A 26,892-nucleotide genomic window follows, 5' to 3' on the forward strand; every position below is an offset into this window, starting at 1 on the left:
CAGCTGTCAACACGTCCACATCAGTGGTATCATTCAGTTTTTAGAAAACAACAACCGAGAAACTCAATAGACTCTCTCCTTTGTGACTAATCTGAGAAGCCCAATAGTATGATATTATCCATGGACACTGATGACCACTGGTTGAATGATCAATCACTAACTGGACCCCAGTACTTGACCCTCAACTTTGAGCATGGCTCAAGAAGCGAAATGACCACTCACATGATTTAGGGGGGCTATTCTTGTGTCTTGGCGAGGTCACATCTCTTGAGTTGACAAATGAAACATTCCAAGCCCGATGCTTCATACCCCCCCCCCCCCCCCCCCCCACCTCAAATTGTTATATGGCCAACTCTGGTTTTTGTCAAGGATGAAACTGGACATGTACACAAAGTAAAATATGGAGTCAAAACATCAGCCCTCATTTTCAACACTGAGATAATGCATCCATTTCACAACAGCCAATATGTATAATAATTTATATTGTGAACTTCCAACTCCTGAGGCAGACAGGCAACACTTTCAGGCCAAAAAGAGACTTGACATCCATTCCCACAATTCAGATAAAAAGAATTTATTTCATTCTAGAAGAAAATCAGGTCAGCTATTCATATAAATTCAAAACAGGTTCGTCAAAAATTCATGATTATATAAGCTTTATTTTAACATACTAACACTATCTTTTACATTTCATGGAGAAAGGTCTCCAAGATTTCTCTGCACAAGTTTTTTTTCCTGGATTCCTAGCTGTAAGACACAGGTGGTACAAAATACTGAAAGACAGTGCAATGTGCGTAGAGAAACACTCCCCCTAGAGAGGGCTATACATTCATCTACAGACACTTTACATTCATGTATTCTATCAGTGGCATAGGTTAAAGAAATCTTGCGAAGAACAATAAAATTAACAGAGCAATACTAAAAGGTTACCACACAATTCTCTTCATTTCACTTAAGACTGCATTCTACAGTAAATTTAATCAGCGCCCTCTTGTGACACACTCTCTCTTTCCTTTGTTTAACACAATCATTTCACAGCTGTTCACGGATTAGAACATTGTGGCTACAATACCTCCTTTTAAACTGTCAACAATATCGTCAGCAATCTTGAAATGATAAAAGCTGCAGGCTGTACAATAGACAAGAATGATAATGCTAAGCAAATTTTACACATAAAAGGCGACAGTCAACGATTTTGGGAGCATTAACTGGCTGTCTTCTTTCTTCTACAGACTCTGATATTTCTTGGCGGAGGAAGAGTTGAGGCGTCGCATCTTTCTTGGTCATTTTCCTGCGATGTACGGCACTTCTGTTTCTCTCTCAATGCCAACGTATTTCAGAGCGTCTGTAGGTCCATACCTGAGATGTGAATCCACAAGGAGATGGCGATCGTTTCATTCAAATTGTACATGTTGTCAATGCAATGGCTGTTGAGGCACTGCACCAGATGTTGGCCGTTACCTTCCGTTTTGTTTCATGATAATACAGTGATCTGACAAACCCATCATCCTTCTCTGAATTAAAAGGTCATCGTCTCCACTTTAGGATTAGTCAAGATCTCCCTTCCCCTGTAACGTTTTTGTAATAATCGATCAAGGTTTTCTTATATCTGACATAGAACATTCAAAGCTATGAAAGTGCAAAGGACACCCATATTAAATCTGCCTTGGGGAGAGGTGGGGAAGGGGCGGGGTTAACACAGTCTGAAAGCAAACTTTTGCCACTTGCACTTTTCAAGATGCACTTTAGCATGGATGGGTTAAAGATTTCTGAAACAAGCATATTTTGGCTCATAACACTGTGTACGTGCAGGCTTATTTTTATTCTAACAGTGAAAAGTGTTAGCGACAATTGGGAGTGTTACAAAAGTAAACTTCACTATGAGAGCATTTAGATTGAAAAATCTGATGTTAGATGTGTTACTGTCAATCAGCTCTTTCGGTAAATGACATACAAATGACTCAAAGATGTCCTCCTTGATACAAACAAATTTCACGCACTACACACATTGGTTGAAATCTGAAGAATTCCCAGATTGACTCAAAGTGTTCAGAAATATTGACAGTAAGGAGGGCAACGTGTGTGTACTGAAAGGTTTCACAGTATTCAGACACGCAATAAACCACACCCAGCGATGGTATATCACGAGATTTTGACCAGTTCACAACATACATGCACGAGAAATAGCAACGTACCTGTAATCAAAGAAGAGTTCTTCACCAGTCTGGATTGGACGTTTAGCAAAGATACCAATTCTGTGATCACCATTCACCATCATCACCTTGGCACAGCAGTTGGGATTGACTGAGTGGTTGGCAAACCGAATTTTATTACCTTTCCTAGTTGCATCTACCACAAAATCTGAGGGGAAAATACATATCTTTTAATTTTTTAATATTTGCAAACAATGAATTCACATAGGCACAGTTCTGATGATCCCTTCCCTTTAAAGGGACAAAGTAACTTTGGGAAGACTGAAGACGACTGCACCAAAACTGGATAGTTTTACAACCTAGGGGGTTGGAAGACCCCCTAAGAAATCCAACTATTTTCATAGCGAAGATTTGGCCAAGCGTTTCCTTTCTTTGGAAATAATTTCTGTATTATTTGAGTGTTCAGTTATATCAGTTGAAACATGCGGAAAGAGTAATCAACCAATGAACTTTCAGCTGAACTTGGTGACTGTACAAAAAAAAGAAAAAAACATGTTTTTGGTATCTACTGGAATTATATGGTAAGCAGCAAACAAGTACAAAACTTGAATTCTTGTCATATCATGCATAAAAAATGTTTGAGATGGTAATTTCATTTTTTCTTGACATCATAAACTGCAAAAGACACCATAACTCTGTCTTATTGCAGACCAATTTGATGTTTCAATTTCTTTCACTCAAAATCTGATGAGTAGAACACAATGTGACTATACCACAGTCCTACCTTTCAGCCTGTGCTGACACTTCAAGAAAGACAACCCCCCTGAGACTACTAAAGTCATGGCTACTTCATTCAGAAGTGATGAATGCCATAGCTTTCATCAGGATAAGGTCTCTCAAAACCAGCATGAAAATCAAGGTTGACAGATACGTTACAGTGACACACACTGTCCCTATCAGATTCAGTCAGAAAAGGTCACGTTTTATATCGGACTTTATAGGAACATGAGTCCGGTGAAAATAATTTTTAAAGGGGAAGTTCACCAAGGATGATTTTTACATATGTGGTAGCTCTGTGGTCATTTACCCAGGAAAAACTATTTTCACCATTTATAACTCGCTAGATTTTTTACAAAAAACGATAAAAATAGTACAGGAGTTGCCCATGTAATTTGAATCATGGGAAAAAAGCTCCAAGCTTGGAGCTTGCATAATGTGATATGGAAGGGACCATCTACGGACGGGTATGGCCCCCAAATTGTCCACTCACAGTAACATAGTAGTAAACAGCAACACAGAATCTGACAGTGAACAGTTTATTATAAGTGAATCATCGTTTATGCAAGGATACTCAGTATAAACAAAAGTTATGTTAATTCACACAGACTGGTTTGAGCACTGGTGAGTGGACAATGCCATACCCATGGGAAAATGGTCCCTTCCATATCACATTATGCAAGCTCCAAGCTTGGCGCTTTTTCCCATGATTCAAATTACATGGGCAACTTCCTGTACTATTTCTATCGGTTTTTATAAAAAATCTTGTGAGTTATAAATGGCGAAAATAGCTTTTCCGGGGTAAGTGATCACAAAGCTAGCACATATGTAAAAATCATCCTTGGTGAACTTCCCCTTTAAGTGAATCTTTAGAGTCTTGCAAAGGTTAAGTCTGTTCTAAGACATCAAATGGAATATGAAATCCTCTACTGGTTTTTGAACTTGACCTGATAGCTACACTTGAACTTGACAGGAAATGGGTCAAGATGGCAAGGTTAACAACCATCTCAAGAGACCAGATATACAGTATATGCATGCATGCATGCTGACATACTGAACAATGAGAGAAGAACCACCGTTGACTACAAAACCTACCATTGTTCAGATTGAATAGAAAACTACACATGTATTTATCATAGACTTTGCCACGTCTGTCAGCTTCATCCTGTGATATGATCTGTAAAACATAACATAAAAATATATGATGTTCTACTCTATAGGATGTTTACTCTTAAACTTTAAAATTCCTTTCTCATGTGTGGGGGTTCATTTTAAAGCTCTGGGTGTATGAAAAATTTGCATTACTAGTTTGTTGAAAATAGAAAATTTAATTTTTCTGCATAAACTTAACGCAGGGATGGCAGCCATTTTGAATTTCACCCATCAGTAAATCTTGAGTAATTTCTTTCTCTGGAACCAAAATTTGCAAGGTGACCCCTGAATTTTATTCTTTATTTTGAAAGAGAATGGTTGAAAGCTTCCTTGCTGGAGAAAAGTTTGAACAAAAGTTGAGGTCTTTCACTTTCAAGGCACATACTATCTTAAATAGTAAGATGGAACAACATCATGAGACAAAGAAAATGAGGCTTGCTCGCAGTACGATATACAGCATGACAGATTGGTTGATTGAGAAACACTGGAAAAGCTAGTTCAGTTGTGTGATCTTTCGATCTCATGAATATTAACAAAAAGTACATTTCTATAAATTTCTAACAAACCAATACAAATTTGACACAGAAAATTATATGCTTATTACAATGTAAATACTTCCCAATCTCAGTCTCCAGAAAATATGATACTTTGCAATCTGATTATTAGTAATTTCATACATTTACACATCACATAAATGGCCCAGCACAAGAGGAATGTATCTCAAATTTTCTACAATTTGAGATGGAAAGGAAAAACACTGAAAAACCTTGTAATTTATGATTTGCACTTGTGGAAATTTTTATACTGATATTGCCTTGTGATCTATGCATTATAAGGTTTTTCTAATTTTTGTGACAGATGGATGTTAAGACAGTGAAAGATATTTTTTACTGAAAAAAAAAGTTATATATTCTTGCCATCAACATGACACAGAAATTCTCACTATAAGTACTGAAAATATTTCAAACAATAACTTTGGTACAATTACAGCTAGTCTAATCAAACCACGAAACTGACTTTTATGAACAAAAAGTTGTAATTGTTGCAAACAAACTAACCTCTCCACAGTATTCTGATATGAATTCATTCTTCTGGGCGGATCCTTTGAGAAAGATTCCCCAGCCAGCCACGTCTGAGGGCGCTAGAAGCAGGTGCTGAAAACAACAGACAAACTCAGGTCTAAATCAATCTGCATGCATTATAACAGGACAAAGAAAGGCGAGTTTCTATTGTCTACTGGTGTTTTAATCTCAAGACTTCAAATCTTTCTGTACCAGGGTGTGGAAAGTGGTTGCATAAAATGAATACTTAATGAGAATTGAAAACAATTTCAGCAAAAGAATGATCTATACCAGTTCTTGCTATTCTGTAAACCATACATAATTTGCACAATTTGCACATACAAACACTGGCTCTATGGTTATAATATTTTGTATTTCAGAATATCAGTATCAAGGTACATTGGGGATACTGATCGATGACAGTTCGAGACATACAAGGTCTACATACTCAGTCACTTGAAATTCAAGGACTTTCAAGGAATTTTTCAGCAAATTTTCAAGGCCTTTTTAAGGTCCAAAATACTACTTTCCAGATTTCACTTGTACAATGCATCATTTCAATATATCATTTACACATCAAAATCTATGATATCAAAACAGACCATCTTGTCATTTTTGAAAATTGTGGGTAGATTATCAATTTTCAGGACATTCCAGGACTCAATTTCATTTCCAAGGACTTTTCCAGGACTTTCCGGGAGGTAGTAAACTCAAGGACTTTTCAGGAGTATATGGGCAGCAAATATATAATATCCACTGAAATCTTGTGAAAGCTAGATGATCACAAAGTGCTTTCTTTGCATCATAGCAAGAAACAAAACAATGATTTGAGGGAAATAAAATACTGATGACTATTCTTTAAAGTTTTAAATTAAATTAAATTTGACAATGAAGTGAACTTGGTAAATGCACTGTTCATTTTTGAAAATCATGGGGCAGCAAGCTACTTTCCATGATGAGATGACTTCAGTAGTGATCACTGTCAATACAAATAACGAAAAACTCATCTTTTTGCCTGAAAACGAGTTAGGGAAATGTTTAATGGTTCTACTCCGGAATAAAAAGGACGCAATGCGTATGCCGTTCTACATACTCAGTACGCCCAAATAATCACGTGATGCCGGTACAAACAAACCCACATGTGTACTGAACGCGTATGGAAATACACGTACGTCTGTGCGCGTTTGCGCACATGGCTTTGTTTGTACCGTGGTCGATTCGAATTCCGGGTTTGGCCTATTAATGAAAATAAAACTGTAGTAACAGTATGATCACTAATTTCTACTTTGAAATTGCAGTAAAACAAGACATAAAACACAAACAAACCTTTTTGGAGCCTCTTTGTAAACTAACATTTTTGCATGAGATGTTCTTTGATTCAAAGTTATCTGCAACAAAAAGGATATTATACATGAGTGACTTAAGGTTAAGGGTCAAGATTTATGGGGTAAAATCAATATTTATAAAGCATATCAATATGTCAGTGATTTATGGAGCTTTGTTTGAGCTTCTGAACAAGAATGGCAATGAAGGACATACTGAGAGAAGTTTGTGCCTGAATTCACTTAAAATCTTAGAGGTCATCGGGAGTTGTTGAAACAATATCAAATATTGGCGATAACAATGAGCATTCATGATAGACTTCAGCTTTTTTAGGTTTTGATTCTTCATTTTCCTTGAGAAGTGTTTTCTCCAGGTTTCCCTCGGGGGGCATGTCTCCCTTTCCTTGCAAAATTTTAGGGGGGAGGTTTCGTTTTGAATGAGCGGAAAGCACAATAAATTATGCAAATTAAGGTTTATCAAGGTATTAACACACTGCAGTAGATGCACTTGAAATATAACATCAAAACATGTTTCTCTGTAAAATATATCGTCTGAAATGAAAAGAGGGCAGTAGTGATACGATGTACATTACCAACATTCATTTCTCAATGGAACATAACATCTGGTCACTGATACAGGGGGATATAATGATGTGGTACAGTGTTCGCCACAGCAGGGGAAAACAGAGGGGGTGCAGATTTACATAACAATGTATTATTTTCATATTCATTAGTTGTGAAAAATGTACTCTTTTATATTGTCATTAACATATGAATAGAATGCTCCAAATACAGAGGGGTGGCCCACCCCTCAAAATCCATGTGTGGAGAACCCAGTAACAGATGCATCATGGGAATTCAGGAAAACTTTGAAGTGTAGGCAGAGCCTGTGACATACCTGCACCACATGTACCACAGAGGTCTGGGTCACATTCCCTGACAGCCAAATAGCACGGACACTGTTTTGTATTACATTGTGCTTTGCACCGACAACCTGGAAAACGATTCGTACCTGCAACAGACATGTTACCATGGCATTCACGTTAATATCTCAGTTGCAAACCCACACTTGACAAATGACAAACTGATCTCTTCTGTTAAGAAGAGTTTATGTTACCTTTTATGAAATAAGACAGGAACAAAAAAATCCTCATCCTACTGAAAAAAAATACCGTATGCATAGATATAGCAACAATTCGAATTTCAAATATTGTTAAATTTAGGTAATTCGTTTCTGTAGCACAAAAATTTGTGAGGTAATCTATTTTTACCTTCATTATGAAAGAGAACCATCGTCTAATTTCCTTTGGAGGGTTTCAGCAAAAGTTTAACATTTTGTTTCTGGACACGGGCTACCGGAACAAGTCTACACACAGATGGAGTACATTTGAAAATACTGGAAGTTTACAGATGAGCAACATCAGAACTACTAGTGTGATAAAACAAGACAAGGATGGTAAGAGAGTCATTTGACCACATTTGAACATCTATTCAAAGCAGTGTTTTTGTTTTTTTTGTTTTTTTGTTTTTTTTTTTTTTTTGTTTTTTTTTTGGTTTTTTGGTTTTTTTTGCCAAGTCTAGGGCAAGAGGGAAAATGAAGGATTGCTATTCTTGTGCCAACTTTGATACACTGAGGGGACTGTATGTGTGAAGTACTTTGTGAAGTGAGTGGGGAAGCTGATACGGCATTACTGGCTCAGTGAGTGTCTGCAGCAAAAACGCTGAGCCGACTTTCAAAGCTCCAGAAGGATTGTTCTGGGTCTGCCATATATACAGTGGCATCTGTGACCCAACATTGGTCAAGTTCAATTTCATGCCACAGAAAATCTTCCAAATTTAAAAGTCAAGCCCATTTATAATGCTAATCTTTTGGTTGAACACTGAGCAACATCCACTTCAAACTACACATATTAATATTAACATCTTTACCAAATTTATATTTACCATGTGTGCAAAAAATTCATTAAATTTGCAAAAACCCCGTCTGTCTCACGTAACAGACATCCCCTTTCAAAAATACAGGTACTATACAGGAAGTTTACAAAGAAAGAAGAACAGTATTAGAAGCTAAAAGTGAAAACGTGTAACTTTACTTATTTTAAAAGAGAGTATTATGTTAGAGATGGCAACTGGAAACAACGGCTCCCTTTAAATTTACCATCACAAATAAATCAGTGGTATATTTTACAAAAAAATTCACTCCAAAAGAAAAAACTTAATAAATTATCATAATAGGGTGATAAAAGAAGACAGATTACCAGTGAGACTGTGCATTACAGTATACTTATTTTACTGAGGATAGTATTCTATAGACAGCCACTGGTTACAATGCGGCCCTTTGGAACTTACAGTCTGGACTACACTGGCAGTATTTTTCACAAAAATTTTGACACATGATACAGGGACACTCGGCGTCACACGGTTTACCGGGATGGTCACACGGCTGATAGTTATACACATGGTTGGACGAGTTATCTGCAACTTAACGCAAAATGAAATTAAAATACTATAGCATTCAGAGAATGTGCCATTGAACTCTGAAAGATGTATTTTAAGAAAGTTTATACACATGATCGGATGGGTTATCTGCGACATAAACACAAAATGAAATTAAAATACTATAACATTGAGAGAATGTGCCATCGAACTCAGAAAGATGTATATCAAGAAAGATTGTTAGATTAATCATATTTTTTGACACAACCTTGAACAGTAAATTGGAGTGGAGAATTAACAACATAATCCCCTTTAACTTGTTCATGTCTCCCCAAAATAGCCTGCAGTGCATTCATCTCACTCAAAGTTGGTGTACTCTCTTTCAATTTCAGTGTCAATGTTTGTCCATTATTGTCCCTTTTCTATTTCACATTCATTGTCTGTCTGTCTGTCTGTGTCTGTCTGTGTCTGTCTGTCTTTGTCTGTCCTTCTGCCCCCCCCCTCATATTTCTGCCAAAAATTTACCTTTTTTCAGTTGTATTTTCCTACAGTGCATGGACCACAATCTGAAACCAAACCATTCAATAAATATTAGATTTGTGAGACTTTTGAAAGCACTTCTGGGTTCTATTTTCTGTCTGACACAAGACATTTTACATACACTCTTTAGGCAGTCATATCAGAAGTTCATCATCATAAAAATATTGATTTTTCTTTTTTTCTGCTACATTGTCATAACAAAAGATATCAAAATTCCAACTGCTGAGTATTCAATCTACAAAGCCTTTCAGGACACGCTACTTTAACTTCTACTTTAACCAATTTGTAAATTTTTTTTTTGAAATTGTGGCAAGCATGTACATCAGTATCATAACATTTAGGGCATTGTTGTTGTGCATGTTTCACAAATTTCTTGTTTTCTTCTGGGAGCATGTGGAAATGTTCAGAATTTGTTGTCAACACTGCATGTATATGTAGTGCCTCTATTATTGTGGACAGTTTATAAAATCTACACTCAAAGTCATTTGTAATGATGTAACTAGTGGGAGATTTGCTGGTTCATAAAGAAAATATTAAAAAAACATTTTCACCTCTGTAGCTTTGTCAAAACAATCTGAGGAACAATAATTTTTTTCTTTAAACTTTACCTCTGTTTTCTCTTCTTTTTTCTAGGAGGTGTGTTCTGTAACTCTTCTAAGACATCTGATAAATCACAATTTTCTTTGGCAGCAAACTCAAACACCTGTAAAAACAACATAGTTGAATTTTTGTCAGTGAAAGCCACTGTAAATGAGTGCTAATGACTTTCCATATATAGACATGGTCAACGTGCTTCTTTTACCATACAGATATGTGGAAAATTTGTAACTCAGTGTGATTGTAACAGGAATGATATGCGCGTGCAAGCTGACTCCCAGCCCTACCAGTATGCTGACACATATAAAAGTGGAGATTTGAGCAAATTTTGGGCTTTGGTTTTAAAATCAGCTGTAACTTTTTGCTTTCTTTTACTCCTCTCACATTGAATGACAAATAATCATTCGCCTTTATGGAAATGTCAGGCACAGATATTGGACACCACTGTGGGGCAAAACTCACCTCTCGACAGGTCTTTGATTGCATCAGCTCAGCCATGTTGCAGTAGTTGTTCATGTAGACTGTCCTGAGAACTCGGAATAGCGATGCCTCAGAGCCTGTCCAGCCGTCAGGCAACGGGTGATCTCGTCGCGACGACGGCGACACTGAGGTAGATGAATGTGTGTGATGGGACTTTGATGGAGTTGTGTACTCTGGAAATGAAACAAAAAGAATATGAAATGATTTCAGGGGTTTTATTAAGTATATAACATTTGGGGCTTTCTTTAGTGCCCTGTTCCCTTGAAGCCACATATTTATACCAAACTACAATACTGAACTATTGTCAGTAATAATAAAACTTACCATAAGGAAACTTTAAACTATTCCCTCTTGAAATCAACAATAAATTCAGGGATCAACTTATGAACTAGAGAAAAAAATTACAAATTGCCCCCAAAAATTACCCAATATGTTGAAATTTAAAATGGCTGCCATTCCAGTGTTGGCTGTATAGAAAACACTTGAATTCTTGATTTTCACAAAAATAAGTCCATGAAAACTTTTGTTACTCTATCAGCTTCAAAATGAGGCCTAACAAGTGGTAGACCAAAAAAAGTATTGAAAGAGAGTCTGTTTATCTGTTCCAGAGGCGCATTCTACCTTAAAGGTATACAGTCACCTGTAATCTAAATATGCCCATATATGGTCAAAGGGGAGTTCCTTGGTATTCAAAATGCCCATGTGAGGGCGCTGTTTTTTAAAAGCAGCCACCCGCTTAAAATCTGTGATTGGTTAGATTTTCTCTTTCCATGGTAACTGTGGCAAAATTGGAACAGGTGACAGTATACCTTTAAGGCACAAGATAGACAATCTCTGGTGGGATACATTTGAAAAATGACATAAGCCATAAAATTCACATTGCATCCAAGTTTTACTTGAAAATAACTGCTTAAATCATTTCATGTTAGTATTGAAACATGATTTTTGCAACAGGCCCAACGATCTCACACACACATATGGCATACCTTTTTTGTCTGTCGATATTTTCTCTCTCTTTTCCATTTCTACATCAGTATCTACTTTCTCCACTTTTGTCATCGCCAACGCCATGCTGTATCGACCTCGACGTTTGGCACCCCTAGCTGGTGAATTCCTACCCTTGTCTGGCCCCCTAGCTGGAGAGTTTCGACCCTTCTCGCTGGGAGTTGAACTCCTGGTGCTGCACTCATCAACTTCCTGTTTCTGTAACGTAATTACAGGTACAGGGTAGTTTCATAAACATAATGGATGTTAATCTTATGTGGATTAATGTGAAGTGTACACCAGATATAAGCTTTTCACAAAAAGTCTCTATTGAGGTTCTACCAGGCCAAAATTAATTATATGCATGCTGGTGTTGAAATAAAATTGCCTGTGAAAAAACTTTTGCCAATCAAGTTTAGTGGAACCCTTTCATGGCCATGGTTTGATCCAGTCCCATAGTTTTCTATGGTAAAGATGGACTTTTATACTGGGGAATGGGGTAAAAGGATTATTATGTAATTTTTTTCTGTTTCCTTCAATGCAGAGCCTACCTACCATATGAGAATTGTTAATTGAAGGTGTATATCTAATGTATTCAATAGAGCAGACAGCTAAATTCACGACACAATCGCCCCCTCCCCCAATAAAACCCACAGATAGTTTATCACTTCCAAATCAGATATCCATATTACATTAAAAACAGATCATTTGTCAACCTAAACTATAGTGGTGGTTGCACATGCTTATTAATACAAATAAAGCTACAAAACCGTGACCTTGAATGATCTGTGACCTGAGCACGCAACCTTCGACATAGCTGACCTAACCATGTGACCTTACACAATACAGCACTCTGCCTGTCAAAATACTTACCACATGGAGGTAACAATGAGGACCACATGGCTCACTTTCAGACTTGACTTCACCTGGCGGTGCCTTTCTTTTGATTTGGTTTGGTGTAGGGTGATATGCTGTGAAGACAAGGAGTGATATTAAGGTAGAACGCGCCTCAGGGACAGATATTCGGACTCTCAAGCTTTAACAATTCTTTTCTGACCTACCACTTGTGGGGGCTCCTATTGAAACTCTTGGTGTGAGAAAACTTTTCACCATCTCAATTTTTTCAAAAATGGAAAATTTTATTTTTCTGCATAGAGTTAACACAGGGATGGCGGCCATTTTGAATTTCAAATATCGGTAAATCTTGGGTCATTTGTATCTCTAACACCAAAATTTGCACGGTGGCCCTCGATTTTCATTCTTGATTTTGAAAGAGAATGGTTGAATTCCCCGAGGAAAGTTTGAGCAAAAGTTTAAGTCTGTCACTTTCGAGGCGTACACTACCTTAAGGTGGTGTTGCACTTAACCAACACAGGTGACATGAAAGCCCCCTTACAACTCTAGATTTTCAAAAAGCAATGGGTTTACTATGGTAGCAATAGTTTACTCATGGGATGAAGGGTACATATTAGAGGTAAAGGCTTGGTATAGTATAGCAGGTTCAGTCTGTAAAAATCATGTTTACAGTATCTGTGTTTCCAGGGGCCGTTAAATGTTCAATCTTTTGTTAAAATGCACCATATGGGATGTGTACTTCACTGGTTTTAACCAACTTGACCTGATGGTAAAATATTAACTTGACAGAGTAAGGGTTAATAATTCGATTTTTTAAGAAGTTTCTGTATTCTGTAATATGAATTTTGAAGCTGCTTCTAACAAAGAAAGTCCTTCACCATAGCAACTTACGATGTAAAAAACAGTCATATTTGAAGCAACGCCTGCAGAATAAAGTATGAAATGAATGGAGGCTTTGTTCACGCTGGACAGATTGTGCATCAGGTCCGTCAATGTTTGGAGTACACTCCGGTGGCAGACTGTTGGGGTCCTGAGACTCAGTGAGTTCTTTAAATCTGGAGAGAAAAGACAAACACAAACCAGTTCTTCAAACTTGTTAAAGGTATACTGTCACCTGTTCCAATTTTACCACAGTTACCATGGAAAGAGAAAATCTAACCAATCACAGATTTTAAGCGGGTGGCCGCTTTTTAAAAACAGCACCCTCACATGGGCATTTTGAATAACAAGGAACATCCCTTTGACCATATATGGGCATATTTAGATTACAGGTGACTGTATACCTTTAATCTGATAGGGAAAAATTTTCCACAATGCATGCTCACAAAGCTTTTATACACTCAGAAATGGTCAAGCAGAGTGTTTTGACTGTCTCCAATTGATTTGCGTCTCAGTGATGTTAAGTATCAATGATAAAAACTTTCCTTGATTTATTCTAAGTACATACATTGTAACAAAGTATAGCCGTCTTGCTGTCAATCAAGATCATTGCAAACAAAAGGGATTTTCTTACCACAAGACCAGAAGTGATCAGTGTTTTTGCAAAGGGTTTGGACTGGTGGGTCAGTAGTTTGTAAAACCTTTATATACCATTTCTAACATTACCTAATATTGCAATGATATACCAAGGGGAATCCCCATTCTTGATAAAATATACTGGGGTATCATCCCTTACAAAAACACTGGTGAATGACCGAACAACAGGGTTCTATTTGTGACAACGTGTATACAAGCACTGCTCACATCACATTTGACACTTTCCACTCACAGGGACCATACTCGGTCACTGTAGCCGATTGTCAGATATCTCCTATCCTTTGTCATGGATTATCTAAGATTTCAATTTTTAATATTATTATTATTCCGATGTCTGTTTCATCCAGAGTATCACATCACCTCAGTGGCATGAACATATGCCAGAGGCAATTTTCTTTGGTGTTATAAATGAAAGACTGGGTAATCATGGATTTCGTAAATTGAAAAATGCATAATTTATATCAAGGATTGTGACTTATGTCGATGTAGATTTTCCTCGGAGACTGCAACTAATGCATCGGTACTTGGATGACAAATCCCATGGCAACGTCAATATGAACCGCTTTTGGGCAGTGATATTGATTACGTGAAAAAAAGACTCACTTTTCCCTGAGTTCTTCTGCAGATCCTTTGTCTGGAAACACACTGGACACAGCTTCAAATATCTGATCGGATGGAAATCTGTTTCTCAAAACCTCATCATCTACAGTTGCAAGAAAGAAAGAAACAACGCTCCATGAATGAACTTGAACTCTCTCATGAGACTTAATATGTAGAACCTGTTGTTACATGATACTCATTGATGTTACAAATGCCAGTTAAATTAAAGGTATACTGTCATCTGTTCAATTTTGCCATATTTACCATGGAAGAAGAAAATCTAACCAATCACAGATTTTAAGCGGGTGGCCGCTTATTTAAAACAGCACCCTCACATGGGCATTTTTAATACCAAGGAACGCTCCTTTGACCGTATATGGGCATATTTAGATTACAGGTGACTGTATATCTTTAAATTCTGCTGTTGAGACTGATGGATTTTATTTTGAATCAAAGAAACTGGAGAAAGTTGTAAATATTGTCCTTATCACAGCTGAATGGTCTATACATAAGCACTGGAATTGGGCCAAACCATGGTGGTTGAAAGGTTCAGTGTACAAAAAATGTTGGGGCTCAAGGATTCATTATCATTGCTTTTTTTCTCCCATTTACATTTTGCGACAACCAGACATTGGCTTTTGGTAAATTCTCAGAATATCAATCACCATGCACACAGACCAGTCAACATCAACTAATCAACCCCCTTGACTATTCTACACACGCTCAGTGTCACCAATTAATTCAACCCTTCTGCCGTAATTTGAGAGATTGGACGCACATGGGGAGAAATGAGTTTGAAAGTGCAAACCACATTTTTCACTGAAAGTCTATCTATTATGCATCTTGTGTCGTGAGAATATTCTGAAACTGTTGCCCACTGACTGGCAGAATTCTGTGAATTCAATCATTTTCCTTAATCTGCTATACACAAAAAATATCGTAAATCATCATGTATTTTCATGACATTTTACATAGGATATCAGCTGACTGGACTGAAACCTGACAATACATGCACACCCACACACTTACCAGCCTTCTCACCTAGCTCATCTTCCATTTCCAGCTTGTGTAGGGCATTAACCAACTCTACAAATATCTCATCATTTATGAAACCACCCTCTGATGAAAGAAAAAAACAAAATTTCATGTCAAGATGAAAAGAATGGAACAGTGAAAATGCAATAAGAAATAGAAACAATAATTATCAGACGTCTTTTCATACAACAGTCAAAGTACATTACATGTTGGGTTAAAAATCTATTTTTTTTACTATTTATCCTGTTTTCGTTAAGATGGATCCTATGCCGTCACAACATCACAGAAAGTATGCGTTATTATCCTATGAGCAGCTATCAGTTTCACTGGTGAAACTATACACACGTTGTCACAAACAGAGCTTGAACCAGAGAACGGGAAACATGGAAATCCATCATTGAACACAAAATGATGTCAAACTAAACTAACACAAAACCACTTTCACAGAAAATCTTGACTGATCGCAGTCTACAATTTCTAGTCAGCTTGGGCCAAGTGAAAGAAATTAGGGCAAGAAAAAGAAAAAATCATATTAATAAAACTTTAAAACTCACAAAAAGTTTCATGAAATTAATCCTCCTCTCACAGTTTTTGTGGAAAGATCAATTTTCACTACATTTCTTATCATCTCTGGTGGTAGCAATATTTGCTAACTGTAGCAATATTTTCACTTCGCCAATTGAAATTTTTCATTGAATAAAAAACTGGTTGCAAAACTAAAATTTAGCACAAAATGATTCTCACAGAAAATTTGAAAGTCTAGGAAATGGGGCACAGGCCATGAGAAAGAGACTCTGTTCAACAATCCTCACCTCTATCTCCATGGACTTTTCCATCGTAATTTTTGATGAGTTCTTCAATAAAGGAACAGTCCTGATCCAAGACTTCATCGCCCATATATGGAATGTTATGCAAAACAGTTTCATCCTCCACCTGCCAAAGACAATCAAACAAACTTTACAACTCTACTCTTGTAGTCCGTGGGCTAGAGGGGGTCTACGTGCACCCCCCCACAGGATAACAAACCTGTATTTTTCAGAACCCTTGGGATCCCTAGAATACGAAATGGAATTTTAACAGAAAAAATGTAGGGATGGAATAGCTGTTATGGTCATGTTTTGAAGGGTACCGCAAAATCACGATTTTTCAAGCCAAATGCATTTTCGTCAAATCTGTCTTCTTGTAAGTCATGTGCTGAGCTCATTTTTTAACATAACCTCACTTGTTTGGTATCATTAGAAAGGGAATTTATTCTTCTTTAAGATGACATATTGCACTATGCAATATCTTCTACAGTTTTTGTCAAATATAACCAAAACTTACCCCTTACCCCAAAATTTAACATTGCAAATTATAGTAAATCTCAAATTCTACCAATTTTTTAGCTAGGCATAATAAAAAATGCAATGTTTTATCTGAAATCTGTTTTATTTGATACAGAAACATGTCAGAAATATCAAATAGACTTTTAACAGTTAAAAATATTGGGAATCTACAGCTATAACAGTCATATTTTGAAGGGTACCGCAAAATAACAGTGTTGCAGATTTGCATGCGTTTTTGTTAAAACTGTCTTCCTATAAGTTATCTGCTGAGCTTGTTTTTGAATATAACCTGGTTTGTTAGGTATCATTAGAAAGATAATTTACTAATCTTGAGAATGACATATTGTAACATGCAATATCTTCTATAGTTTTCATGATATATAACCAAAACTTACCCCTTACCCCAAAGTTTACATTGAAAATTGCAGTCATAGCTAAAACCAAATTCTACAATTTTTTTAACTTGACACAAAAAATCTGGCCGTTTTTGCTATTAAATCTATTTTATTTGGTACAGGGACATGTCAGAAATATCAAATAGACTTTTAACAGAAAAAATATTGGGAATCTACAGCTGTAACAGTCATATTTTGAAGGGTACCGCAAAATAACAGTGTTGCAGATTTGCATGCATTTTTGTTAAAACTGTCTTCCTATAAGTTATCTGCTGAGCTTGTTTTTGAATATAACCTGGTTTGTTAGGTATCATTAGAAAGATAATTTACTAATCTTGAGAATGACATATTGTAACATGCAATATCTTCTATAGTTTTCATGATATATAACCAAAACTTACCCCATACCCAAAAGTTTACATTGAAAATTTCAGTCATAGCTAAAACCAAATTCTACCATTTTTAACGTAGACATATAAAATCTGCCCGTTTTTGCTATTAAATCTGTTTTATTTGGTACAGGAACATGTCAGAAATATGAAATAGACTTTTAACAGAAAGAATATTGGGATTCTATGGCTGTAACAGGCATATTCTGTGGAGTACTGCAAAATCACAGCAGTGCAGACTCATATGTGTTTTGTAACTTTGTCCCATTGTAGGTCATCTGCTGCGCTTATTTTATGACATAACCATGTTTATTTGGTACCATTGTAAAGCTTATTTACTACTTTTTAAAATGACATATTGTTATATGCCATATCTTATATAGTTTTCATGGAATATGACGAAAACTTACCCCATACGACAAAGTTTATATCGAAAATTACTTTCGTAGCTATCGTCAAATTCTACCAATTTTCTAGCTAGACATAACAAATAAGCCAATGCTTTATATAAAATCTTTTTATTTGGTACTGGGGAATGTCAAAAATATGAAATAGACTTTTAACAGAAAATATATTGGGACTCTACAGCTGTAACAGTCATATTTTGAAGGGTCTCGCAAAATCACAGTATTGAAAACTCGCTTGCTTTTTTGTTAAATCTGTCTTCTTATAAGTCATCTGCTGAGCTTGATTTTCGACATAACCTGGCTTGTTAGGTATCAATAGAAAGGTAATTTACTAGTCTTTAAAATGACATATTGTAATATGGAATGTTTTGTTTAGATTTCATGAAATAGGACCAAAGCTTACCCCATACCCCAAGGTTCATACAGCAAATTACTGCAAATCTGAAACTCTACCTTTTTTTACAATTTATTAACTTTACATACAAAAGGCAATGCTTGTATGCAATCTATGAAATCTGTGTTTTTGTTAAAAGAGTATGTTACAAATATGAAATTAACTTTTAACAGGAACATAATATGATTTTGTAGCCTTTTGGATCGTATTTGGAAGGGTACCCAGGTATCAGGGCAAATTTGCCGAAACACATACATTTGCAATGTATGGGTTCCCCCTCCAAAAATGATCCAAGTGGCTACTAAATTGTATTATCTTCCCGTTGAAAGTTAATTTTATACTTGTGACATACTTTTGTAACAAATAAATCAGATTTTATAAGAATTGCCTTTTGTATTATGTGCAGCAAAAAATGGTAGAATTTAAGATGAGCCGTAATTTGCGATTTGAACTTTTTGGGTATGGGGTAAAGTTTGACCATATGCCAGGAAAACTATGAATGACATTGTATATTACAATATGTCATCTTAAAGAAGAATAAATTGCCCTACTAATGATACCTCACAAGCCAGGTTGTGTCACAAAGTAAGTTCAGCAGATGACTTACAAGAAGAAGAATTTAACAAAAAAGGTGCCAGTTTGCGGTACTGCGATTTTGCATTTCCCTTCAAAATATGGCTGTTACAACTATACAGTCCAAATATTTTTTCTGTTAAAAGTCTATTTCACATTTCTTACATGACCAGTACCATATACAACAGATTTAATACCGAAACAGAGCTATTTTTATCATGTCTAGCTAAAAATTCACGGAAATAGATCACGTTATCTTTGACAGTACTTTCAATATAAACCTTGGGGTATGGGGTACGTTTTGGTCATATTCCATGAAAACTATTCAAGATATTGCCTGTTACAATATTTCATTGTAAATACCAGTTAATTACCTTTCCAATGATACTAAACAAACCTGGTTATAATCAATAACAAGCTCAGTAGACGACTTATAAGATGACAGATTTAACAAAAACGCATGCGAATCAGGAATACTTAGATTTTGCTGTACCCTTAAAAATACAGCTGTTACAGCTATAGAATCCCAATATTTTTTCTGTTAAAAGTTCATTTCATATTTCTGATATGGCCAAGTACAAAACAAAACAGATTTCATACAAAAAATTGCCTAATTTTTTATGTCTGCATAAAAAAATTGCTTGAATTTGACATTACCTATGACAGTAGTTTTCGATGTAAATTTTGGGGTATGGGGTAAGTTTTGGTCATATTTCATAAAAATCTGTACAAGATATTGCATGTTACAATGTGTCATTTTAAAGACTAGTAAATAATCTTACTAATGATACCTAACAACTTACATTATATTCTATAAGAAGCTCAGCAGATGACTTACAAGTCGATAGATTCAACAAAAATGCACGCAAGTCGGGAATACTGAGATTTTGCTGTACCCTTCAAAATCTGACTGTTACAACTACAGAATTCCAATCTTTTTTCTGTTAAAAGTCTATTTGATATTTTTGACATGACCCATTACCGAATGAAATAGATTTCATACAAATAAATGCCTGATTTTATATGTCAAGGAAAAGAAAATGGTAGAATTTGATTTTAGCTATGACTGCAATTTTCAATGTAAATTTTGGGGTATGGGGTAAGTTTTGGTCATATTTCATGAAAACCATGCAAGATATTACATGTTACAATATGTCATTTGAAAGATTAGTTAATTATCTTTCTAATGATACCTAACAAGCCAGGTTATATTCAAAACCAAGCTCAGCAGATAACTTATAAGAAGACAAATTTAACAAAAATTCATGCAAATCTGCAACACTGTTATTTTGCAGTACCCTTCAAAATATGACTGTTACAGCTGTAGATTCCCAATATTTTTTCTGTTAAAAGTCTATTTCATATTTCTCACATTTCCCTGTACCAAATAAAACAGATTTAATAGCAAAAACGGCCAGGTGTTTTTGTTTCTAGCTAAAAAAATGGTAGAATTTGGTTTTAGCTATGACTGAAATTTTCAATGTAAACTTTGGGGTAAGGGGTAGGTTTTGGTTATATATCATAAAAACTATACAAGATATTGCATGTTACAATATATCATTCTAAAGACTAGTACATTATCGTTCTAATGATACCTAACAAACCAGGTTATATTCAAAAACAAGCTCAGCAGACAACTTATAGGAAGACAAATTTAACAAAAATGCATGCAAATCTACAATACTGTGATTTTGCAGTACCCTTCAAAATATGACTGTTACAGCTGTAGATTCCCAATATTTTTTCTGTTAAAAGTCTATTTGATATTTCTGACATGTCCCTGTACCAAATAAAATAGATTTAATAGCAAAAACGGCCAGATTTTTTGTGTCAAGCCGAAAAAATTGTAGAATTTGGTTTTAGCTATGACTGAAATTTTCAATGTAAACTTTGGGGTATGGGGTAAGTTTTGGTTATATATCATGAAAACTATAGAAGATATTGCATGTTACAATATGTCATTCTCAAGATTAGTAAATTATCTTTCTAATGATACCTAACAAACCAGGTTATATTCAAAAACAAGCTCAGCAGATAACTTATAGGAAGACAGTTTTAACAAAAATGCATGCAAATCTGCAACACTGTTATTTTGCGGTACCCTTAAAAATATGACTGTTACAGCTGTAGATTCCCAATATTTTTTCTGTTAAAAGTCTATTTCATATTTCTGACATGTCCCTGTATCAAATAAAACAGATTTCAGACAAAACATTGCATTTTTTATTATGCCTAGCTAAAAAATTGGTAGAATTTGAGATTTACTATAATTTGCAATGTTAAATTTTGGGGTAAGGGGTAAGTTTTGGTTATATTTGACAAAAACTGTAGAAGATATTGCATAGTGCAATATGTCATCTTAAAGAAGAATAAATTCCCTTTCTAATGATACCAAACAAGTGAGGTTATGTTAAAAAATGAGCTCAGCAAATGACTTACAAGAAGACAGATTTGACGAAAATGCATTTGGCTTGAAAAATCGTGATTTTGCGGTACCCTTCAAAACATGACCATAACAGCTATTCCATCCCTATATTTTTTCTGTTAAAATTCCATTTCGTATTCTAGGGATCCCAAGGGTTCTGAAAAATACAGGTTTGTTATCCTGTGGGGGGGGTGCACGTAGACCCCCTCTAGCCCACGGCCTATTGTGTTTTTGATGAAAGACACTGATGCAGTACTGAACATCCTTTGCTTCCTTTCTTTGAAAAAAAAAAATGTTTGTGACGCATAAAAAAACGGAATACCATAAATGTCAAAAGGTATCTCAGTTAATATGTTGCATGTCTTGGGCACAAAAATTAATCTGCAAAATGCTTTTCTGATAATGCTTCATTTCAACATTCTATCCAAACAGAATCAGAGAGTGACATTTGAGCTGTACATTTTGTGAAATATCCGATCTTTTCCTTATGTCCATAAAAGCAGTGAAAGACATTCTAGCACCACTGCCTTGAAGGAAGCTGAAACCATATAAATTCACGAACATCCCGACAGACAGAAGAGTGACGGTGCTGGTCTGGTCACCATGAGTTGACTTACCATGAAATTCTGCTGTAATGGTGCCCACGTGAAAAATGTGGGTATGGAGGTTGTGTTGTTGAAGACGTGTAGCGGCACCATTTGAGTTGTGGGTTCATCCAAGCCTGACTCTACTACACACTTACATGGAACAAACAAGAAATGATATCCCTTAGTAACATGGATGAAACAAACTGTTCAAACATACTAGAAAACTGCAAAAAAATTCCATTGATCCTAGTTCACCCGTATACAAATTATTTACATTTCATAACCAAGTTATCGACTGAATCTGTGAATATTGATGAATCTATGAATATTGAAAGCAGAACTGCAGTTTATCTGTAACTTGACGCAGGAAACCACAAGATGTCGCAAACACATAATGCACACATACAACTGATCATGGTGTGTGCCTGAGGCATCATTGTTATAATGGTGACAGAATGCAGACAGAAGAAACCTGAAGAGTTTCTCCATGCTAACAACTTTACATGTGAAACAAAAGGCAGATGAACTTTCAAAGACAACAACTTTGGTCTGAAGTTTTTTTTTTTTCCAATCTAACCATAGAAACATTTCAATCATTGTTCTTTTATTTTGGAGCCAAGTTATAATGATTTAGATTTCAGTTGTATTGTAGGAGTGCTCATCAAAAGCTATCTTCAACCCAATGTACAGAGAGAATCCATAATGACAGCAATTACAATTTTTTTTTGAGCAGACATGCTGAACTTGGTAATGAGCTAACTGATAGTCTTGCCAACTGAGAACCCTGATGACAGGTGAACTTGACGTTCACCCTAGTGTTCATAGTTGATTTTGAACAGACATTTCATTTTTTCTTGACAAAACAAACACCAATGGCCAATAACTTTTTCCCTTTTCGATTTATAGTCACACCTGACTGCATTCTGTTTCTGATATTACAATATACATAACATACTCATGAACATCCTGAGAGCACAATTGTCAAATATTTTCGGCGGTACATTTTCAACACTGCATAGATGATACAGCATTATACCATTATGAAAATGTGACCGACAACCATACTTTATGATTTCATCTTGTATCCTATGACAAATCCTACCTTTCTTGTGACAGGGACGTGATCAAATGTCGCCGGTGCATGAATAATTTGGGATGGCTTGTCCCTCCACAGTTTGGCATATTTTTCTGTCTTCTCTGTGATACACCTTCTATTCTCTGAAAATGCAGCCTAAAAATAAAACACATCCATGAATAAAAGTTTTACCGGTGACATCTAACATGCCATATTCGTACATTTGTTAGTGGCATTAATTTTATGATACCGGAAATCATCTGAATGAATAAAATGAAATTTGTAACAAGAGTTTTTGACAAACATATTATATTCAAAGCATGTTTACAAAATAAAGAAATCCCAAAATTAAAAACAACAAAGGAGACTATTAGTTTCTAAATAGAGAAATCATACTGGCCTTTTTAATATCTTTTGCCAATATTTGTGACAAATGAAATGTCTTTAACTTAGTAATAAGTAATTGTGCAAAAACGTTTTAGTATGCCAAATAAAAAATTGATTTCATATTTTGGGAAAAACGACCAAAAGGATATTGTCTCTATGAATGTGATCAAATTAAGACAAGAAAGAAGTCTTTCATTTGCCCTACAGACGGGTAATTTTAAGAACATTCTTAAACCTCTGAAATGACCACCTCTCACGCAAAAGAGGGCAATCATCAAAGGGATAGCTGTAACTTTTGATAAGTTTTCTCCTCTTGTTGTCAACGTCATGTATAGTTTCTTGTTCTACTCCCCAAACCATGTTGAGATACACAGTATTTGGCAACTCACCTGTACATGGGTAGACTGCACTGTTATTGTTAAAAAGTGAATTCTGGTCTGGAGTTTTCAAATGGTAACAATAACAGTGCATTTCACACATATAGATATGTGGAAAACCTATATAGTAGGTGTTTCAACATGCTTTGGGGAGAAGAAAAAGATCTTGCATAAACATACAAAATAGATATTGTGAAAGAAATCAAAAGTTACAGCTACTAGCTATTCAATTACGGTACCTTAATTTCATCAGCTCGTTTATATCTCTTGAGCTGTCTCAGTCTCATGTACTCTGATTTCACCCTGCGTTTCCAGTCCATGGGCGGCTTTGGTCCCCTGGCTGCTGCGGCCACTATGGCTGTTGAAGTCCTCTGGGAGGCTGATGCAGACACTACTGCAGACTGTATCCGCTGAGATGCCGAGGATGCAGTCACTATTGCTGGGGAACTGCGCTGGGGTCCTGCAGCTGATATTGCTGTTGACATCCTCTGGGAGGAAGTTGCCATTACGAGTGTCTATGTCACCTTGTTTCCATTAGAGGGGAATAAATCTTATGAAAAGGATTAGAATTGAAGGAAAACATATTAAAATACTGTAAGGAAGGCTGTTTTGGCTATAGCGAAACACAGAGATAAGTGTTGAAAATTTCAAAACTCGACACTATATGGACGCAATTGGCTCACTCACTTTGGATTTCAAAATGATCGACTACTACGCTGTATTGTCACGCTACATCTCTTGAATATGCAGAGTTTGTCATTAAAATGGCATTCTTTGATTTCAAGGTTGAATAAACATGCTTTGAACCTGTATGTAAATTTGACACACCACTCATTGGAGAGTTCTCTTTGACTTAGGGTATGAAACTCGGGAACAGATATTCAGACTCTTACAATACTTTTACGGTCTATGACTTATTGGGAAACATTTTGAAGCTCATGGAGTAAATAAAATTTTCACCAGCTTCCCCTTTTTGTGAAAAGTGGAAAATTTAATTTTTGTCAATAGAGTTAAAACAGCCATTCTGAATTTAAAGTTAGGAAAACATATTGGAAAATTTGTTTCTCTTGTACCTAATTTTATGATGATACTTGCTTTTTTATTCTCCATTTTGAAAGGGAATGTTTCAGAGTTTCCCTGTGAAAAGTTCAGCAAAAGTTTAGGTCCTTTAGGTTTTGGGCTGAAAATGACTCCGTGCCGCCATCTTGCATGAGATGATCTCTGGCCAAATGTGACACATCAAACTCTCGTTTCTCTGTCTTAAAAGTTTCACTGTAGAGCATTTGGTTGATTTATCTGTGGGATCTCTTATGACAAGGAAGCAAGACTGTGGTGATATTTCCATGGGGTTAGGGAAAATTTGCCGTCTGTGCGACTGTTTCTGTGCACAGCAGATCTACTGTGCAAAATGTACACTTCATTTACACATTGGAATTGAAACCGTTGAGACCAGGTAACAACATTAGAGCACAAAAGAAGCCACTGTACTGCTACAGGGCTACAATTACTACAGGTAGCAGTTAAGAAACTTCATATATAACCCTTTTGCCACCATGGTTTGGTCCAAACCTATTGTTATCAATAGTGAGTATGGACCTGTATACAGGGAATTGGGGTTAACAGGTTAAACTATTTACAGTCGTTTCCTGGAGCTGCTTTACATTGCCTTTGCCCAACAAAAGCTATATCAATTGAGATAAATTCTGGCATTGCACATTACTCACCTATAGTAATAGTATAGTAACCGAATAGTGTAGCAGTTACTAAAGCTTGTTGATTAGAGGTGAATTTGTGAGATAAAAATACGTACAATAACAGCTATGTACCAAAATGTGATTTAAGTTTTTGACAAAAATTTTATGTGCAAAATATACATACTCGAGATTTTGAACAGAAAACAGAATAGTGTGTTGAACATACAAAACTTTATACCACAAATAAAAAACTGCCTACATGATTGCGGGTGAAATAACATTCTCCATGATCAAAGGGTATTGTTCAAATAACAACGTTGCTAATGAGCGCATGTCATGGTCTGACCAAAATCTCACAAATTCTTTAGAACTGAAACCATGAACTGAAAACCTTATACATAAAAGTATATATAAATCTATTTGAGAGGGTACAACCTCAACTTGTTTAGCTTGTCATACTGAATTTGTTTAGCATGCTATACATTCTTTTCAGGGTTTTGATCGTCCTGGTACAAACAATACAATATATGTAAAGTGTTATACTTCCCTTTTTATGAATTTACTTTGACAAGAGTTTCAGAAAGAAATATTGCTTCTCAGTCTCACATTTATTGAGTATTTATTCGAAAAAATTATCTTGGACGATATGTTGCAACTTCTGAATATAACTTATGAGCAACAGTAGGATATTCAATGACAGTAAAACGCTTATACAAAGATATAGCCGAAGTGTGCATATCGTTGCCTTGACATCATTTGAACTTTTGACCCATGCCCCAGATTTCAAGGTCGGTGAAAATTTGCATACGCCTGTGAATGCAAGCTGTCGTCGCCTCACGTACGATTGCTCGGCTCGAGGAAGCTGATATTACGCGAAAAATTGAAGATTAAAATTTTCAAACGACCGGGCGGATTACGACCTCAATATATACATTTGAACTGGCAAAGTAGAAATGATATGCAAACTCTATTCAATACCATGGTCACTTCACGATTCGAAGATTGGCCGAGGAGCGTAGTTCCTCATTATAATGACTCAAAGCGATACATATCTAGTATAAGATCCAGCGACACTGTATTTCCGTCTAAAATCTTGACATTGTGGGGCTGAAAGTACTTTTAAGTAGCAAAAGTCGGGATAAAACAGGACAATAGTGAGTAACTTACCTTTTCACAATGTATTGTGGTGGCGCGAAATTGGAATTGTGGGAAGACCGGGAAGCCCTGTAGTAAGTTATACATAGTCTGTCGATTCGAAGCCGGCAAATGTTAAAATATAGTATATCAAAATCACGTCTGTACAGCACAACTCTGTAAATCTCAATATGAGTCGTTA

The 26,892-nt window shown here is 35.9% G+C and overlaps 1 protein-coding gene across 4 annotated transcripts; it reads right to left on the bottom strand.

Annotated features, from left to right (window-relative positions):
• Positions 1-558: 558 nt before the first annotated feature.
• On the bottom strand, positions 559-26,802 carry LOC139143814 (histone-lysine N-methyltransferase EZH2-like). Of its 4 annotated transcripts, none has more exons than XM_070714387.1 (20): positions 26,724-26,802; positions 24,102-24,412; positions 23,126-23,254; positions 22,054-22,173; positions 16,341-16,461; positions 15,535-15,612; positions 14,497-14,596; positions 13,249-13,412; positions 12,376-12,473; positions 11,505-11,721; positions 10,501-10,691; positions 10,050-10,144; positions 9,427-9,467; positions 8,815-8,940; positions 7,364-7,477; positions 6,470-6,531; positions 5,141-5,236; positions 4,026-4,107; positions 2,196-2,361; positions 559-1,359 (listed from the first exon to the last, which is right to left on the bottom strand). In XM_070714387.1, the coding sequence occupies exons 2-20, from the start codon at positions 24,366-24,368 to the stop codon at positions 1,284-1,286; spliced, it is 2,343 nt and encodes a 780-aa protein (XP_070570488.1). In that variant the 5' UTR covers positions 24,369-24,412; positions 26,724-26,802; the 3' UTR covers positions 559-1,283. The 4 variants fall into 4 exon arrangements, with proteins under 4 accessions (XP_070570488.1, XP_070570487.1, XP_070570486.1 ...); XM_070714386.1 differs by having other exon boundaries at positions 8,815-8,946; XM_070714385.1 differs by having other exon boundaries at positions 15,523-15,612.
• Between the last annotated feature and the right edge of the window lie 90 nt (positions 26,803-26,892).

The sequence above is a fragment of the Ptychodera flava genome, chromosome 11 (assembly GCF_041260155.1).
Source record: "Ptychodera flava strain L36383 chromosome 11, AS_Pfla_20210202, whole genome shotgun sequence".
Taxonomy (NCBI): Eukaryota; Metazoa; Hemichordata; class Enteropneusta; family Ptychoderidae; genus Ptychodera; species Ptychodera flava.

Excerpts from the sequence above, each read along its gene's own strand:
- LOC139143814 (XM_070714384.1), bottom strand. The coding sequence starts at position 24,368 with ATGGCAACTTCCTCCCAGAGGATGTCAACAGCAATATCAGCTGCAGGA. Across the intron at positions 12,474-13,248 it reads ATATGACTGTTTTTTACATC|CATATCACCCTACACCAAAC; the intron begins GTAAGTTGCTAT and ends TTGTCTTCACAG. Across the intron at positions 8,947-9,426 it reads GAAAATACAACTGAAAAAAG|TTGCAGATAACTCGTCCAAC; the intron begins GTAAATTTTTGG and ends TTTTGCGTTAAG.